Here is an 18,086-nt window from a genome sequence, read left to right as displayed (position 1 = left end):
AATAAGGGAGGAGAAAACAAAAAGAAAACAAAACCCAAACAAACAAACAAAAGCCTAAACAAAGCCCCACTTAAACACTCCACTTTGTACCTTGGCACATTTTACTTTGTATATTGGCAGTCCTTCACATTCCTAGACACTGCTTTCATACCCTTACCACCCTGAGGAAGGTGATATCAAGCTGATACTTTACTTTTCCATGGAAACTTGGTATCAGATGCATCTTTATAGATGAAATACCATGGTAGGAAAGTGACTGAATTTAAGTATGCAGAACTGTGATCTCTGGACAGGTACTGCAACAGTGGTCATAAACAGTAACACAAATTGCAAAATCTCCCTGCATAGGAATTGGGATGTCATTGAAGTCAGAGGAAAGAGAGCCCGAGAGTCTGGCTGCGTGGCAGAAACGATCAGAATACTGAAGTGTGTGAAACTGCTGAGAGTGGGAGTCGATGGCTTAAGAAATAAGATGGGATGCGCAAGACTGAGCTGTGCGGAGATGGGGAGTCACAAGAACGCATTTAGAACTGGGATGGAAATGATGAACTTGCTTTTCGCTGGGCCTCTTGTGTTACCCACACATTAGCCTTTACTCACACTACGTTACATGTCAGATGATCTCAGGTGGAGAGGAGGGAGTGAAAAATAGGTATGAAACAGATGAATGAAATTCTTTGGTACTAGTAAATATCACAAACTCTCCTCGCGTTCACAAAGTCATCTCAATTACAGTTAAGAAAAACTTTGTGTCGATACTAGGCTGCTAAAAGGGAGAACCTAGACTGCTAAATGTAAGCCCTGCACCCGCGCATTTCCAAAGTCTACATGAAATAAGAGGCTTTTTTGGTGTTGGGGTACATGGAAGGGGATATAGAAGAGGGAGGAACAAACCGAGGAACATGCATGTTATTTCTGATTTTGGCCATGTGAAATATATCAGGGAAAAGGTAAAACTTGCTGTATTTGAGTGTCCTAATGTGGGTAATCTTGATTTGGCACTTTAAATCTTTTCTGTAAATGTGTCTCGTATGGGATAAGCTGTGATTGCCCAGAGGCTTAGTGTTGGGAGCATCTCTCTCTACTTTTTTGGTATTAAAATTCAGGTTGCTTGTGAACATGCGTGGTAAAACTCACTGCATCAACTTGCTGTTCTTCCTTTTGCAGCAGGTAAGGTATGTCCCTCTCAGCTTTACTTGGTCAGAGTACATGTAGAAATTCTGGAACACCAGCAGGGGAAAAGTTAATTCACCTTGGTCTGGACCCGTCTGTGTGAGGGCCATGTAGGCCCTTGGCATCCGTCTCTGACAGCTGTGGTGTCTCGTGTGTCTGAGTTTCACTGACATCGTTTGTAGCAAAGGGACGCGGTGCTGACTTATTACTGAGTTAGTTTGAGTGTGTTTGTGCTTAGAAGAGGAGTATTAATTGTGGATAATGAATCTCTATGCTTCTACGCTGTTTTCAGCAACTTTTCTTCCACCTGGAAATAACAGTTTTGTATGTTAACAGGAGTACTGTGTCTGTCTTAATGAGCTTGATGTCATTCTGTTTGTTTAGATGAACATGCCTGGGGCTGGTTTTTCACATTGCCCAGGAGCAGCATTAGCTCAGCAGTTAGGTCATGTCCTTGCAGCACTTTTTATTTTTCTCCAAAGGTGCAGCGATGGGTGTTTTAATCTTGGTGTTCAAAGGGCGTAAGGAAGGCCGTGGTTGTGAGGAACAGCACTGTCACTTGCTCTAACAAAAGAGATGGGCTTTTTACCCATTTCACAGGATCTTTGCCCGTTATTGTGTGATTTTTTTTTTTAATTATTTTTTTTTTTTACACCCCACCCCCCCCCGCCCCTGATTTTTATAACCACGTGGAAGGTGGCAATGTAGAATGCCACCGGTGCAAGGCCCCGGGGCCGCCTGCCGTGCCCGCTGCCACCGCGAGATGGGGCCGGGGACAAGGCGGGGGAGGCGAGGCCGGGCCTGCGGGCGAGCGGAGCCTGGCCTCGGGCCGGCAGGCGGCGGGTCTGGTGGGTTCCTCCGTCGTTTTCCCTGACCTTTGGCTTAAGATTACCCTCTGCATCAGTGAAAATAAAGTTCGTTTTGTTTTTTAAACTCTTCGAAAATTATTGAAACGCCTAAAAATTCTTTTCTGGAAAAAAAGACATCCCTTTTTTTAAGAAATGAAAAAAAATCTGAATGGCCATAGAACTCCAAAAATTCAATAATTGATTTATGCCAATTGCCTGCCTAGCCCAGTTCGAAAGTATAAAATAGAACAAAAGATAGGCTGATACGTGAAAGATATTCTTATTTTTTCCTTGAAAAAGTAAAATGTATTTAAAGTTAGTAAATTAGCTTATTTTTCCTTTGTTGAAAATTTTACTGGGATTTCCTTCACCAAAGATTTTAGCTGTAAGTAGAAGTGTTTCCTTTGAACTGATTTAAACTAAGGCCCTCTTTCTTGTCACGCACAGACAGGGAAATACTGCAAGATGCTGGATTAGCTTGTTCGCTTTTCATTGTTTTCTTTTGTAGCAGCAATCCGTTTAGCTATGGTATGCTGAGTTTATCTGATTAGCACTTAATGAGTGAAGGGAATAGGGGAAATGTTGCCTGAGTTACTTAAGCCTAATAAAGTTTTCAGTACCTTCCCCCTCTTGCTAAATACCTGAACTTTCCTGACCCCCACCCCTTGCTTTTCCCTCCGCTGCCGCTCGGTCCGTAGGAAATGCGCTCCCCCCGCAGCCGCAGCCGTCGGGGTGGCCGTGCCTTGAGCCGGGCTCTGCTCGGTGCACGCTGGTCCCAGCACACATCCAGCTCAGCCGCGTTTGACAGCGGGGCTGGAGCTCCTGCGAGCTCAGCTGCCGCTGTTGGGCTGACCTGGGAACACTGACTGACTGGAAAGGCAGCAACCTGTGGCGTGGGTATTTCGAACTTAAAACCATGGGCTCTAAGCAATAAAGTATTTTTTTTAGTCATGTTAGCAGTGACATTTTAATGAGGATTCACTGGAGCTTGAATAAGTACGTTATATAAAGAAATTCAAGAAACCCGAGGTTTAGTAATGCTTAAAAACTGGACGTGCCATACAGATTGCTGGCGTGTTACAGTAATTAACTCTAAGTTTCTTGCATAACTCTGGACTTCAACTTGATTTCCCTCTTTTAGGATTAATTCTTGTTTTAATTTGATATTGCATTGTAGAAATTTTAATACAAAAGTAAAATTCTGAAAAATTTAGAGAAATTGTCTGTATTAGTTTATGCTGCTTAAATATATCTTTGGTGGTTCTGTTAGTTTCATACAGAAATGCAAAGTTGTCTTAATACTGATGGAAATAGGGCCGGGGGAAGTACAATTGACATATGTGCAAGAGATTTCTTATGCTCAGTAGGCTCTATAGCTGTTGAAGTAATAAGGAAAAAGCAACAGAAGTTTAGGTGGAGTGTCAGTAAGGCAGTAGTGTTGCTTGGGAAATTGAACCTTGATCCGTAGGGACCTCTGAAACGATTTTCAGTTATACTTGCTTAACAATCCAATTTTTTTAATGGAAATGATGTCATATTTCTTTTATTGCCGTCAGTGTCCCCAATTTGTAAAAATAATAGTGATAATAATCTTAGCAATAGGCAGCTAGTAGTAGCAGTAGTGATGCTGTTAGAGCAGAATATGTGTGCATGTTTTTAAATAATGTTAAAGATATTAAAAGAATGATAGATGTGCCAGAGTGGGCCAAGGTGCTTGAAAAGGGTAGAAGACAACTGTGAATGATTTTTGAGGTCTGCACAGCTCCCTGCTGAGCACACCCCACGGGTTTGCCTTCCCGGATGAGGTACCACGGCTGCTGGTGTTCATGTTCCCAGTGCCTGGCAGTGCAGAGCAGTGTGTCCAGTTAAACTGCTGTCAGTGCTGGAGTGAGTCTGGAAGTGTCACACTCTGATCTAAATGGTGGAAATTTTGGAGGAGAGATCCCTGTTTTTTCACTTCACTGACAGCCCAAACAGTGTCATTTAAACTTATTGTTTCCATTATTTTGTTTTGTTTTGTTTTGTTTTCTGCTCCTGAATATGTACAGCTCATGCCAAACTTCTATCCAGCCATCAAAATGGAAGAAAACCAGGTGTTAATCTGTGAATTAGGTATTGAAATATTTTGTAATTTGATTCAAAGGTGTATTTAAATCATGAAAAGTATGTGTGTGTTTTTCTTTTCCCCTCTCAGGTTTGCAATTATGTGTGGCTATATGTCTCAGTTTGAAAGTGTACAAAACAAAATCAGGAATGGTTATCTCTTTAAGGTATGTTTTTGTAGGGTTTTGTTTTTTGTTTTTTTTTTAAGCTATTCCTTTAAATTATTTCCTTATATAGTGTCTAAGACAGATTTTTTCCAACACAGTAATTCTGCCTCAGAGATCTATTTCGGTGCCGATGTTAAAGTGAAAAAGTTATTTTTTATATAGGCAAATAGAGGATGTGCTTACAAAATATAAGAACGGAGGTAGGATTCTGGGAAGAGCATTAAGATTTCAGTTTTATTCTGCAGTCAAAGGGGGAAGGAAAAGGGACTAACAATTCTGTTTAGAAAATAAAACCATAAATTATGAAGTGATGAACTAACACAGTTCTGCAATCATCCTTCATGCCACCCCTAAGAAGTAACACTTGTTTTAACATTGTCCCTTCAGAGGTAAACGTGTTTTTTAAAGTTAGCGGTTTATGTTACATGTGGTACTCTTCCCCCTCCTTGTCCTCGGCCTCGCTTAGGTGCTTTCCATCCCTTGCCCTCTGAGCTGATGTCCTCTATTTCGGGGTGTCAGTGAGAGGCAGCAGACGTGTTCCACTTCCCGGGGGGTGCCTGGGATGGGTCTCCACCACATCATGTCCATGTGAGGGCTTGGAGTGTCGCGGAGGTTTCCTGTGAGAGAGCATTACTGACATCGGAGCTCTGCCAAGCGAGCTAAGCCCCGAGCGCTGGGACAAGCTTGGAATGAACGGAAAATGACCAGTAACACAAGTGCTGTAGTTGTTTACGGATGGAGTTTAAAAAGAGCCCGCAGGGTTAGCAGTAGCCTTTTCGGGGAGGTTTTAATCTTCAGAAGTAATTACTGAAATACAGGTGAATAGTTTGGAAGTGCAAGGATTTGGGAAAAAAGCAGCATGAAAACATAGCTCCTATCTGAATAGTTTGTGGACAAAATGATAGATCTTAGATCTTTATAACTTGGATATTTTAGTGACTAGCTTAATCAGAAAAATAGATATCTGAGGGGAAAAAAAGGAAACCTTAGAAGTGAAGTTTATTTTGGGAGGTAAATGGTAGTTAGGACTGAAATAACATATTTCTTTTATCTTCATTTGGGTTGAGCAGTAAGAACTTTCTTTAGTAAATTAAAGAGTGAAAAAAGATACTCATGACCTGTAATGAAAACAGTTTTGGAAAAAGCACCTCATTAGGTGCTTTCTAGGTTTTATGGTTTCACTATAAACAGAACCATTTTATTTTCTGAATTTCACATTATAGTAACAGTTGGTTGTGTTGTGCACCTCTTCATTCGGGCAGTCACGTTCCAGGGTGGAAGAGACTATGCTTCAGTGGTGGGTGCTGGCATGTAGGACCTGTCAAAGAGAGTTGGTTGCTTTCTCACTGATCTGGTGTGTGACAGTTTTCTAATACTAACTGTAAATAAAAGGAGTTTAATGGAAGTTGTTGCCTTTTTAAGACAGAAGTTCTTGAGTTCTTTGATTGAACTTCAGAGCGGCTGAGTCATGTTCTAATACAGCATGCCTTCTTCCATTGTGTGCAAAGTTGCTGAATAATATTGTTTATGGTTTTCCTCCATGAGGAAGGGGTTTGCTAGATAAAATATTTTTAGGATGTTAGAAAAGAATTGCAGCAGAAGAGGATTTCTGAATTTGTTTATGCTTTGCAGCAAACTTCTTAGAATGTTAACACGCTTGTCAAACAAACATCTAAAGTGACACCGATTTTCTTTCTAATAGGAGCACCTAGACAAAGCAATTGAACTTAAGCCTCAAGACCCTTTTTTATATTACCTAAATGGAAGATGGTGCTATTCAGTAAGTTGTTTTTTTATCTAACGTATGAATTGAGTATACCGAAAAATGATAATGCATTTGAAATGAAATAGTGGGACTTAGGACAAGGTAGGTGTTTTTCGAAGTGGAAGTTTTGAGCTAAATGAAGCTGTACATTCACATTTCCTGAATGTATGATGCTAACTGCTCACCGTTTGTTGTGTACATTAATTAAGCTGTGCTTGTATGTCCCTCGTTGTTGTGTTCAGGTTTCTTATCTGAATGTATGAATGAAAAGTAACTGATATTTGGAAGGGAGGAAGGGTGACCTCTGGTATTGTAAGCCTTGATTTCGGTTCTTTATTCTGCCACAAACTTTCTGGGTGACCTTGGGCTGGTAGCATGGCCTTTTGGTGACTTTATTCCCCATCCATGACTGAAGTTAAAGGCATTTATATGCTGCGGGAGTACGCCTGTGGCAGCAGGGCTACCGTACCAGCTTGGTAAATTCTAGTCACAGTAAAGATGCAGACATAAAAATCTGTCATTCACCAAAAAGTTTTGCAAGAGATACAATTTGTGTGATGCCAACACAACAGGTGCTTTTAAATATTGTGTTAATGACATAGTGATAGGTACTTACATATGAAAAAATAAAGCAATTGTTTTACAAGCTTAGCTGTTGATTAATTTTAATTTTTTTTTAGAAAAATAGTGCTTGTAACATGGGAGTTGTCTTATTCCGAAGCCCACGTCTTTGATGGCTCAGATGGCTATCCTTATTGCTTCATCTTTAGTGCTGTGGGGAATCTTTCATCAGAAGATAATGTTCCTGCATAGTCTATGCTGTTAAAGGTCGCTGGGAAGCTTCTCCAAATAACAACTGCTAATATGCAGTGAATTCCAGCCCTGCTTTTTTTCTCCAGTTGCTGCCAATGCTAGTGACTATGCAGTGCCTACAAACTGGAACGAAGGAGTTGCTGCCATACATTGTAGCCTTTGACATTGTCTTGATCTGCAGCAAGACTTCATGCAAAGTAATCTTTCAGCAGCTTTTTCAGATCTCTAACTTTCAAAGAGCTTTCAGCAGCTACATTTTTTTCAGTTGATTTGAATAAGGAATGACACCCAACTTTTTCAAAGAGCTTTTCATTTTGCTTTTCATCACTCTGTGTTCTTGAATATCAGCATTAGCTGTGCAGTGCTGAGTTGCTGAAGACTGTCCTGTGGTATGCTTGCTGTCCTGCCTTTGAAGAGCATCTCTCTCACCAGTCGTTCCTTAAGCACTTTGTACCGGGCTGTGTCCAACAGCTGACTGTAGCTTCCATTTGTGTCAAACACTCCCCGATGTTTGTCATGGCTTATTTCTAACTCAAGCTATCGCTTTTGGAAGCTTTACATGTAATCTCAGTATACCTCACTTTGTTCTTATTGCACTGTTTTTTCACTCTTGTTGCGTTTTACTGACAGTCACCACTTCCTGACTGACTAATACACGTGGTTTGTTGCTCTGTATCGTTACGAACTTGTTCCACACTTTCAGCGTCTATGCAGGGCTTCCTTAGTGAACATTGAAGCCACAGATTAGCATTTGCTTTAGGGTATGACCTGACCTGCATTTTAATGAAACGATCCATCTAAACAGATGTAGCCACTAAAATACTTAAGGATTGATTTATCTTTTTGTTTAGATAATTCTTGCCTTCTGTGACTGCCATGACAAAATAGTAATCTGAAACACTTAGAACAGATTTTCGTAGTACAAATAAACGCAAGTATAGGACCGAATAACATTTTGGTTCAATTTCTGGGGCTGTCAGCTCTTAAAAACTCACTGTCATTTGCACATGTTCAGCAGCAGGATGAGGCCGTCATTTGGGAGCATTAGTTTTGAGGCTCTACTATGGAAGCTAGGTCTGAATTCTAGCCCAGTGAAGTTGGTGATAGCCTCATTATAGTGTGTGAGTAGGTTTCTGTGCTGAGCCACTAACACAGGTTTTGGCCGTGCACGTGACGTGGATAGCTGTAGGAGCTTGTGGAACATCTGGCAAATTCCTTGGTCCTGCTCTGCAGACTGTGATGTTTCACGCTGCAGTAATTATCCCAAAAGCAGGCTGTTGGCAGTGGCATTGGTTTCAAATACTTCTGCAGCGTAGGGATTATGATAGGGTGCTTGAAAAATTCATTTATCACTCCTTTTCTGTACTGGTACCTGTTGACAGTGTGATAATGCTCCTCTTAGACCCTCTGTTTTTTCTGTTTAGTCTAGCTGAGGCTGAAGCTGGGCAGGCTGTGTTGTCCAATGCGAGGAAATTAAAGAAGGGATGACTGAGGAAAGAAGGTTAGTTTTTACACGTAGCCTAGCTGACTTTGGGGTCAAGTTAGGATTGGACACAATATTTGTTCTTTCATAAGTGTTGCTTCCAGGGCTGCTTTTGTGCAGTTTTAGTCGTATGTTCTTTTACTGAAGCAGTGTAGCTAAAAAAAGATAACTGGTGTTCGATACTTTCTAGGCTTTGGTAATGTTTTTGGGAAACCTGATGTACTTAAGTCTTCCTCGTATAGTCAGACATTTCCAATTCACTCATTTAATGTTGGGGGATCTTAGGACTGTCTTCTAGCACTGTTTTGGGGCCTGACAGACTGAAAAAGACAGGTATAGCATAAAAAACTAAAAGGGGGTGCTTCAAGTATTGTAACTCAGGATTCCAGTTCATTTTCAAAAATGGCAATCAGTTGAACAGACTTTTAGGTAAAAAGAATAGAGTAAGCAAATGGAGAAGATTTACTGAAGGCTGAAATCTGTATCCAGAGACTGCATGCTGCACTGGTAAAAACTATCTGATTTGTTAAGTTTTGCCAGAATTCGGCTCTGAGTGCCATTTCTTACCTTCCTCAGTGTAGCACAGTCGTTTGCAAAGAGCAATGGTACGGCAATGCCAAGTTTCTTACTCAGCAATTATTCTCACTGGGCCAGATCTGAAGCTGATGTGAAGTGTCACAGCACCTTTGAGCAGGGGGGCTGAGCTGGGTTTTCACTGCCTTGCAGCAGTGGGGGTTCATCTCTGATGCAGAGCCAGTGACAGTTGTATGCCACTTTGTCTAAAAATCAATTTTTGCCGTTTTTTATTTCTCTTACCATTATAAAGCCAGTGGATCTACACAAAAGAGGAAGATTCTGTTCTGATGTGTGTATCATCTCAGCTTGTTAGAAAATTACTTCTGGTATCACAATCGGATAGGCAAGATTTTCACCAATCATTTCATAGGTGTCCTGATGGGCAAAATCTTGCCTGTGAGACCTGCTGTGTGTACCAGAAGCCACGTATAGCTCTAATGTTCCATTTTTGTTTCGCAGAGGTGACAAGGGGTAAACCCCCCCCCAAGCTATTTATTTATGCGTTGAGCAAAAATAATTGAACACCACTAGTAATGGATAACTGCAGAACCCTACCAAATGTTATTTTAATATTCCTTTTTTCAGAGCTGATAAGAACTTCTACATAGGGGTAATTTTTTCCAGGCTAGCTTTAGTGATAATGCTAGGAAAAGATGATTGCCGTATAATTGTAATGAAGATACTTAAAATACCTAGTAAGCAAAGCAAACCAGTGTTTAGTATGTAAAAGCGATGTTACTTATTCCAAAGAAAAACAGCAGCAAAATAATTTTAATTTAAAATGTCTTTAGTGATGGATGAAACTTTTTCTTCTCGGCCTTCTGTGACAAAAACAGGCTTTGTTACATATTTATCTTTTAGGCAAGGTTTAATGTTTTAAGTATGTGCTTGGGTTAGTTCACATGATTTAAAATAAGTGCAGTGTTAGAGCCTTTCAAGTTTCAGCTTTGTTTTTGTAAAGGGAAGGTGAAAACTACTTTGCTCTTCAGATCAGCAAGAAGTATTTATTGGAAGTGAATTGATCCATGGTGCATAATGCTTAGGAATTGGTTTTCTTTCCTTAGAGTTTTGGGTGCAGTTATCCGATAATCCTTTGCAATTGTATGTTTGTGGGATTTTTTAGTATTTTAATGTTTAGAATACCTTTTAAAATGGAGTACGTGTCTAGTTAAGTCTTACAGCTACTTGCTGTTACAGGGCTGACAGAACAGTAAGCGTGTGCTTGTGAAACTGCATTGGAGCCTCTGGTGAATGTTAGTGGGGTGTTAAAAATCAGATCTCCTGGGGTTTTCTTTTTGCAGCTTACATGCCATGTGTAGAATTCATCTCTGGTGTATCCCAGGATCTGTTTGGGTTACATCAGGGAACAAATTGACCCAGTTCCTTTGTCTGTGTGCTCTGTAAGTCTGCTCCCCTTACCGGAAAGTGAAAAGCCCAGGGAGTTCAAGTTGGATAAATGCCTAAATGCCTGTGCAGACTGTCCTGGTTCCTCAGCTGGCAAGAAAGAGAATATTTGTGTTGGAAGCCAGTGTTTTAAAATCGCTGTCCAGTTACTTAATCTCTTCCAGAAGTCAAAACATTGCAAAATTGTTTAATGCAATTTTGCATTGATGCGTTGTAATAAAAAAGAAAAAGAAACTCTCTGGGGATATTTAAGTAGGTGCCATTAATATTTTACTGAAGCTGGATCAATGGGATGATTTTGCTTTACAGAAGACAATTGTGTGATCTGTCTTCAGTGAGCTATTAGCAAGGGAATATCGGAGCAGGAAATCCTTCAGGGCCACGAGTCAATCCTGGCTGGATTTTCAATCCCAGTGGGCTAGTCTCCTTGGTACCAACATCCTGGAATGTGAGAAGAGCTGTCAATGGGCAGGGTTTGCATCTCATAAAAAAACAAATGGAAGACAAAACCAAAAAAAACCCACAAACTCCAGCCAGTCTTTTAGTCCATGTGTGTTTTTTGCTGATCCTAGGTTAAGGAAGAGAAAGGGATGTTAGGAAATCCCTTCTCCCAGCATTTAGGGGAGAACCACATTTTCTGTCTTGGTCTTCAGAGGAACAAGAGGCCTGGTAGGAGTGTGCTGGGTGCGAACTTTACGGTCAGCTGCAGTTTAGCTCTGTGGGTGGCTTTCTTCCATCTCCAGTACTAGTAGAGATTTGGGTAGAATAAATGGATGAGAGGTTGCTGTTCAACAGATCTACAGGAGACAGTCTCTGTTAGCTTTGGGGTACTAAAGAGTGGCCTCCTCTCCTTGGCAGAGGCCAGGCTGTCATGGTGACCTACTCCCTCCTAGCCCTAGGCAAGTTCAGGAGTTGGCTGATGGTCCTCTTGAGTTAGTGGGACTAGCTCTCCTCATGTATGGCAGCTGGGGAGTGATGTTCCTGGAGTGACCCAGTCCATTAAAACCTGGTATTCTGTGGAATACACAGTGCTCCTTGCAGTGCTTTTGTGAATTTTCAGGCTGCTGGGGGGACTGATGTCAGGGCTTGGGAGACACAGAAAACCACAACTCACTTAAGGTTTGGAAATGGTCTGTAGGGCAAGGGCAATCTTAGTTCTTCAATTTTGTTGTTGTTGTAGCTATTACTTGCTGCTGTAGCTGTTTTTCTTACTATTTCCTGCTGTCCTATACCATTCTTGGAACATGCATTAAGTGAAATCCTGGTTCCACTGAAGCTGATGACAGTTACAGTCTCTTTGTACTTGATTTTGTGTGGACCTCCGGATATGCTTTGAGCTATTTGGAATAACCTTCACTGTAGAAGTCAAATTTGCACTACACTAGAGCATGCTACACCAGGGTTTCTGTTGCCTGTGCTAGCTCACACACAGAGAATGCCTAATAAAGTTAGTTGGTATAGTAGGAATGATGTTTCCATTTCACTGAACATGGCATAAGATTTATTCTAATAAAGTTATTGCAAATTAAAGACTGTGTTTGTTTGTGTTTAGGGGAAGGGTATAATTTCCCATTCATCATTATTTCTCCGGGACACAGTTTTGTGTCTCACATAAGACAGATCTTTTCTGTTTGTCCCCCCTCAGTCATAGGGAGGTGCTGACTGACTCGGGTGGGGTGTGGTTAAGCTGTTGTGATGGCATTCACCTCGCCTGTCTTTATCCATCCACAGGGTATAACTGTCTGTGCTCCTTTTGTAGTTGAAGGAAAGAAAGAAGAGAAAGAGAGGAGTGTTCATCTCAGGCTGATGTAGGTGAAGTGGGATTGCCTAGTGGAAGTGCGTCTTTCTGTATTGGCCATGCCACAAACCTGGACGGCTCGTATAAACTAGGCACTTTGTTTATGGATGGCTAGAGTTAGCTGCGATGAATTCATCAGGCCAGTGGCATGTAAGTCTGACTGCTCAAAACATTGCAGAGCTCTCAGATTATCTGTGTAACAGTCACAAAGTACAACGCTGGAGCCAGTGCACGTTAAAGAAAACTCACTTTTGTGCAGACATGCATTTCACTTTTAAACATTGGTTTAGGTTGGTGGTTTTTTTAATATAAAAATGGCCAAGTGCATGTGTTCGGGCTTTTTAAAGTTTGAATAGTGCAAAGCAGCATCCAAGCCAGACAAAATAAGGACTAAAACCTCACTGAATCAGTTCTGATTAAATCTTTTAAGAAACTAAAACAACTGCCAGAAGAACTCGTGTTTTCAATAGGTAATTATAACTCTACATGGAAAAACTGCAATTCAGTTTCCTTGCTGTTGTGTAACAACAGAAGTGTGTGTGGTAATCGTATCGGTGCAGTGTTTGTGTGTCTCCAGGGTATTGTGTGGTCTTGCAGAGAGCAAGCGTATACATTCCCTTCATTTGTTCACCTCTCTTCCTCTGTCTAGGAGGCTACTTCTGTCTTGATGTGATGGACCTAGAAATATAGAAAACCCCTTCCCCTTCCAAAAGAGCAGAGAACGTTGCAGCAGTAGACTGGCGTGAAGAAAACAATACTTTTGCCAAAATCCTTTTGGTATCTCTCACAGAATATGTCTCGGAAACTAGAGTAGCTGGGGAAATGAAGTATGTGAGGGAATGATATACATACCTACAATTTGAAGTTTTAACCCGCATGCTGCGGTTTGAACACAGTGTAAAAGCACTGCAGTGCAGAGAGGGGAAACATCTTGTTGCCTCAGTGAATAAGAACTCTGGGATTGCTGAAGAGGTTTTGTAAAAAAACACTTTATCCCCTTAGAAGGGGCTTCAGGAGTGGGATATGTGAGCGAGAGAGAATGGAAAAAGGTTTATTTTCTTCATATTGTTTCTCTCTGGAATATAATTTTTAATGGGTTTGTGTGAAAGACTTACTGATGGCATTTAACAAAGAAGGCATTAGACCCTGCCAGCCAACCAGCAAGACTTGACCGTGATGTCTTCTGTCTCCGGGCAATGTTTCTCTTGTGTATGTAGAGTCATTGGGGCCAGATGAGAAAATGTGGTCCTATGCGTTTTCCTGTTGCATGCTGGCCTGTATCTGTGCTCTTTGCAATGGTCTTTTGGGGCAGTTTGCAACAAGAAATGCACAGAGCTTGATGTCTGTTCAAAAGAGAAGGCTGATGGCTGTGGATAATTAGGTGTGGATGGATTCTGATGTTTTACCATAATTAACTGACATCTACTGAATAATTGCTCGATTTAGCTGGAGAAGCAACAGCTCTGAAGGGACTGGGAAGCTGGGGAATGAGGTGGGAATAATCTAAAGCTATCCAAAATAATTTTAATTTTTACAGCAGTAGGACAGACTTGAGTTCAAGGCTCAACTCTGTTATTTGAATTGCAGCCCCCTCTGAAAAAGGTATGACCCTATGTGACTCATATTTCACCTCCAGGTCCCTGGTGAAAGGCTCTCTTTCTTTACTTGTGTGTATCCCTTCTCTGTGATGCCTCTGCATAGATCAGGCCAGAAACTGCTAGGAAAACACAGAACCTTGTTTTTTACCATTTTTAAACTCAGCTGTACTCTGTGATGGGAGCCATCAGTGCTGTGGTTGAAATACTGATGTGAAGGAATAAAGTCCTGACTTTTCTTCACAGATGTAGTAGAAGTGTCCAAAGGGGGGTGGCTTCACTTCTCCATTTAAACAGGCTCCATTTGAACATTGCATTTCTTAGCAGCTCCATCCTTCGTCAGAGAGGTGTGATATGTTTCGCCAGGTTAGGTGATGGAGCCAAATACCTTATGGCAGTAACCAGAGCAGTTTCTGTCAGGTGTCAGGATATGTAAGGGAGGAAGTCATGTACATTATGTGGCAATGTGGCAGTTCTGTAAAGTCCTTTTGCAGCAGCCCATCTTCCTGAAATGAGAAGGGGTCTTTCACAAGTGTTCTTTGTCAGATTTGAAGAGGAAAAATTGAAGCCTATTTCCTGACAGTGGTTGTCACCACCTTCTGTGTAATAAATGAGCAAAAGTACCAATAATAAATGAATAAAGTGCCAAAAGCACTCACATGTTGACTGTAGCAACAGGTTTTCGTAATGTTGAAAAGTAGTCAAGTACACGGACTATCGTGCTAAGCTGTCTGTCTCATGAAAACCTTAACAGGTTTAAAGCACTATTTGTAGCCTTAGGTTTTAAAAAGTGTCAAGGTCTTATGAAACCTGAACTGTACTTTAAGATTTGTACATTGGAATAATCTCATACCAATGATGTTGGTGTATCGAAAATCCCAAAGGTTTGAGCTCGCAAAACAACGGTATAAAACATTCCTTTACAGATTCTTTTGCAAAATAGGTTGTATTGGTAGAACAGTGGCATGGGGCAGTATTTACTCCACAACCGAGAAGCAACCCTAAAGACTTTTGCTTTTTTTTTTTTTTTTTTTTTATTATTATAGATAGCTCAGTTGTCTTGGATTGAAAAGAAGGTAGCTGCTGCTCTCTTTGGGACTCCACCAACTTCAACAGTAGAAGAAGCGCTGCAGAATTTCCTTAAGGTAAGTCCTATCGAAGGGTTTTCCTCTGTGACACTTTACCAGCTGCTATATGTGACTGGTGTCAAGATGTCAGCTCAACACATTATGTTCAGTAGCTGTAAATCCAGGGCTCTTCTAAATACCACAGAGCTCTCTACTAAGATTTTTTTTCTATTTTAAAATAAGTTTGGAGATGAGTGGCTAACATCTTTATTCTCTTTCTTTAGTTTTAGGGAATTGTTCAATGACTTGCCGTGGTTAATAGTTACTGGATTTAATGTGAGATGGGTACAGATTAGTTATATATGCCACTGAAACAAATCAACCATAACGATAACTAATGATTTGCCCGTTTCTGACAGAGGGTTAACATAGGCAAGGAAAACCTTGATGTTGTGACACCTCCCTTTTTCTGATCTGAAGCTCTTCTCATTATTGAAACTCAGTATGAATTTGAGTAGAAGCCTTTCTTGTTTGTGGAGATGAAATTACCTTTGTAGTGAAGTAGAAAGGAAAGCTCTGTCCTATAGGTCCATGTTCCTGGGCATTCTACTTGAAAAACCACCGCATGAATAAAATAAACCTATCTTTCAGTGTCTTATATGAATCATTTCTACTTCTGGAGCTGAAAAATACAAGTGTTTCACTTGACGAAATTGAAAGCATAAACTTCCATCATTACAATTACTTTCAGACAGTTTCTCAGAGGAATTGGACAAGCATATTTCCTTCACTAACAAAAGCTGCTTGTTTTCTGTGTTCTTAGTCTATCCAAAGATGGAATAGTCTCTGAATTTTGGACAATACAATACGTTGCCATCTTCCCAGTTTAAGAGATTTTATCTTTAAGGTCAAACTCCAAAGCTGGTAGAAATATTTTGAAATGTTCGCTTTGGCTTCAGGGCATTTTGTGGTGGTTTTAAGTAATCTTCTGCAACAAAAATGAAATTACTGTCTAAAAGACAACTGTTTGGGTTTCTTTTTCAATTGTTTGATGGTACACGGTTGTGGTGAAAGCAGCATTGTTTTCTTCCAAGGGTTATAGCTACTATAAATTTCACTGATGTAATTCTTCTCTCCCAAAAGCTGTTTGTTGATTAAAGCACTTTCTTGGTTAGTAGATAATTAGTAAGGTTTTTACTCGTCTTTAAAGCTTCTACATCCTTGATGTGTTTTAAAGGGAAGACAATCTTGAACTTTTTTAACAACCTGAACTTTTCAGAAGATGGTAATGTGAAAAGAAAGGTGAACCCAGAGCTAGAAGAGATGGGTCTGTGAAAGAAAATAATTATTAAGTTAATGAATACAGTTCATCTCCCATTTCACAAAGTGTGAATGGTTGGTTGCTTGTTTATTTCCTTGATGAGGAAATTAATATTAATAATTTAGAGAGAGCAGTGTCTTCCAACCCACTGTGTAAGTGAATGAATCCGATAGATTTTTTATAGAATAATCTGATATCTTTGCAAAGCACTTAGGGAGAGGGGAGAGCAAGCAGGTCAGAACATTTTTGTGTGTTCAGTATCAGCACCTCATGTGCCTGGGTTACGGTTTGAGTTTGGGGTTTTTCTTGTTTTCTTGAGGTTTTTTGAAGTGCTAAGCAGATTGCAGTGCACACAGTAGGGATGATTCAGTCTGATGTTTGAGGAAGCTTAGTGCATTACTAAAAATGTTATGCAGACCACATAAATCTCATCGTACAAGTTTTGTATCTATTTTCTTTCCTGTTTTTTATTATTTAGGCAGAAGAAATGCGTCCAGGATATTCCAAATACAATTATGTTTATTTGGCAAAGGTAACCATGTTATTTTAAAAATAATGATTTGTAGACTCTGGTATTCTTACAGTGGTCTGATTGGAAACAAAATGTTTTTTCTTCTCAGTGTTATAAAGATCTTGGCCAGAAAAACAATGCACTGAAGTACTGTGATTCTGCACTGTCGATTCTCTCAGTTACTAATGAGGTGGGTATTGAGAGTGATAACTTGTTCTCTTGCGACTGTTGTCTTTGTCTTTGGCACCCATTATGGCACTGTTGGTAATAACATAATGTTTCACTTTTTCCTCTGAACACAGAACCTTCCTTTTTCCTTAGCTCAAAGTTAGCGTATTACAGTTGTCTGTATCAACAGCTTTAAAAAAAATAAATAATCTTTGTTTGGGGAACTGTCAAGGACTTGTCTGTGTCAGAGGCTGTCAGAAATTGAATTGCACTCTTTGTAATTCAACCCATTTCATTAGACTATCTTAAGCGTAAGCTGAGTGTGTCACTCTAGCTGTGCTGAAATTTTGCCCCAGACCTACTTTTTCTCAGTTGAAAGCATTCTGGATTTTTGTCCCACAGCCTCTGTGTTTGCTCCTGAAAGCCTCTGGTTTGTGATTCTTTTAAAAGCCTCCAGCTATAGCAGAGGTAGACGAGTTATTAAGGATTGCCTTTGTCTTCGGCCACAGTGCGGTTAAGGAGGCACAGTTCTTCCAGTTGAATCTGCTGGAACGTAGTTTATTCTAAGTGACTGTTAGATTCCCTTTTAGGCCCTTTAGAGTATTTTTAGTGTATGGATACAAAAATTTCTACAGATATTTGAGAGATTTTAAGTTATGTAATTTCTCAAATATAAACCAAGTTATGGCAAGAAGGTTCACTCTCCCTGATCCCATGTAGAAGCAAGTTCCATAATTACCAACCTATTACTGGAAACGTCTTACCATCCTAGAGTGTGACAAGTTCAAACCTGAGCTTTGTCACCCGAAGGGACCCTGTTTGAGCACAACAGATGTGGTAGGGAGAGAGGTGATTCCAGGGACGAATCGGCCCTATCCCATTTAATACTTTGAAGTTAAGGAAAAAGACCCTTAGATAGCTCTGTAACTTGATGGACAATATGTGCTGTGTGTGGAGCACTAACATGTTTATGTAAGTGTTCCTGCTGGGACGAAAGACCACTGCGTGCCTCACCAGCAGCTGCTCCTGGGTGGCCTTTATTTTTGACCCATTACGGTATGTGCCAATCATAAATTAAGCAGTCATTGCTTACCTTCAGTGTTTTTTTAAATACACGTTGATACAGATAGTGACATTAATAATCTCTTAACTCTGCTTTATTCTTTGCTTACTGTTGAAATGTACCTTCAGCTTGCATATTACAGAACGTAGGAAAGACTGCTATAAATTTTCCGTTATTTGGTACCTTACGTCTTTGTATAAAAAGTAGGACCAGTGGTGTAAGGGAGAGAGC

The 18,086-nt window shown here is 40.4% G+C and overlaps 1 protein-coding gene across 1 annotated transcript in view; it reads left to right on the top strand.

The window, feature by feature from the left end:
• RMDN2 (regulator of microtubule dynamics 2) overlaps window positions 1-18,086 on the top strand; it is a 65,056-nt gene that overhangs the window by 21,326 nt on the left and 25,644 nt on the right. The window contains exons 5-7 of the mRNA XM_086461849.1: window positions 4,216-4,291; window positions 14,772-14,870; window positions 16,592-16,645. Coding sequence (XP_086317975.1) covers window positions 4,216-4,291; window positions 14,772-14,870; window positions 16,592-16,645 — 229 coding nt within the window. The remainder of the gene's footprint in view (window positions 1-4,215; window positions 4,292-14,771; window positions 14,871-16,591; window positions 16,646-18,086) is intronic.

Source organism: Leptosomus discolor, chromosome 2 (assembly GCF_034619465.1).
Source record: "Leptosomus discolor isolate bLepDis1 chromosome 2, bLepDis1.hap2, whole genome shotgun sequence".
In the NCBI taxonomy this organism is placed as follows: domain Eukaryota; kingdom Metazoa; phylum Chordata; class Aves; order Leptosomiformes; family Leptosomidae; genus Leptosomus; species Leptosomus discolor.
This window is presented reverse-complemented; position numbering and strand designations above follow the sequence as displayed.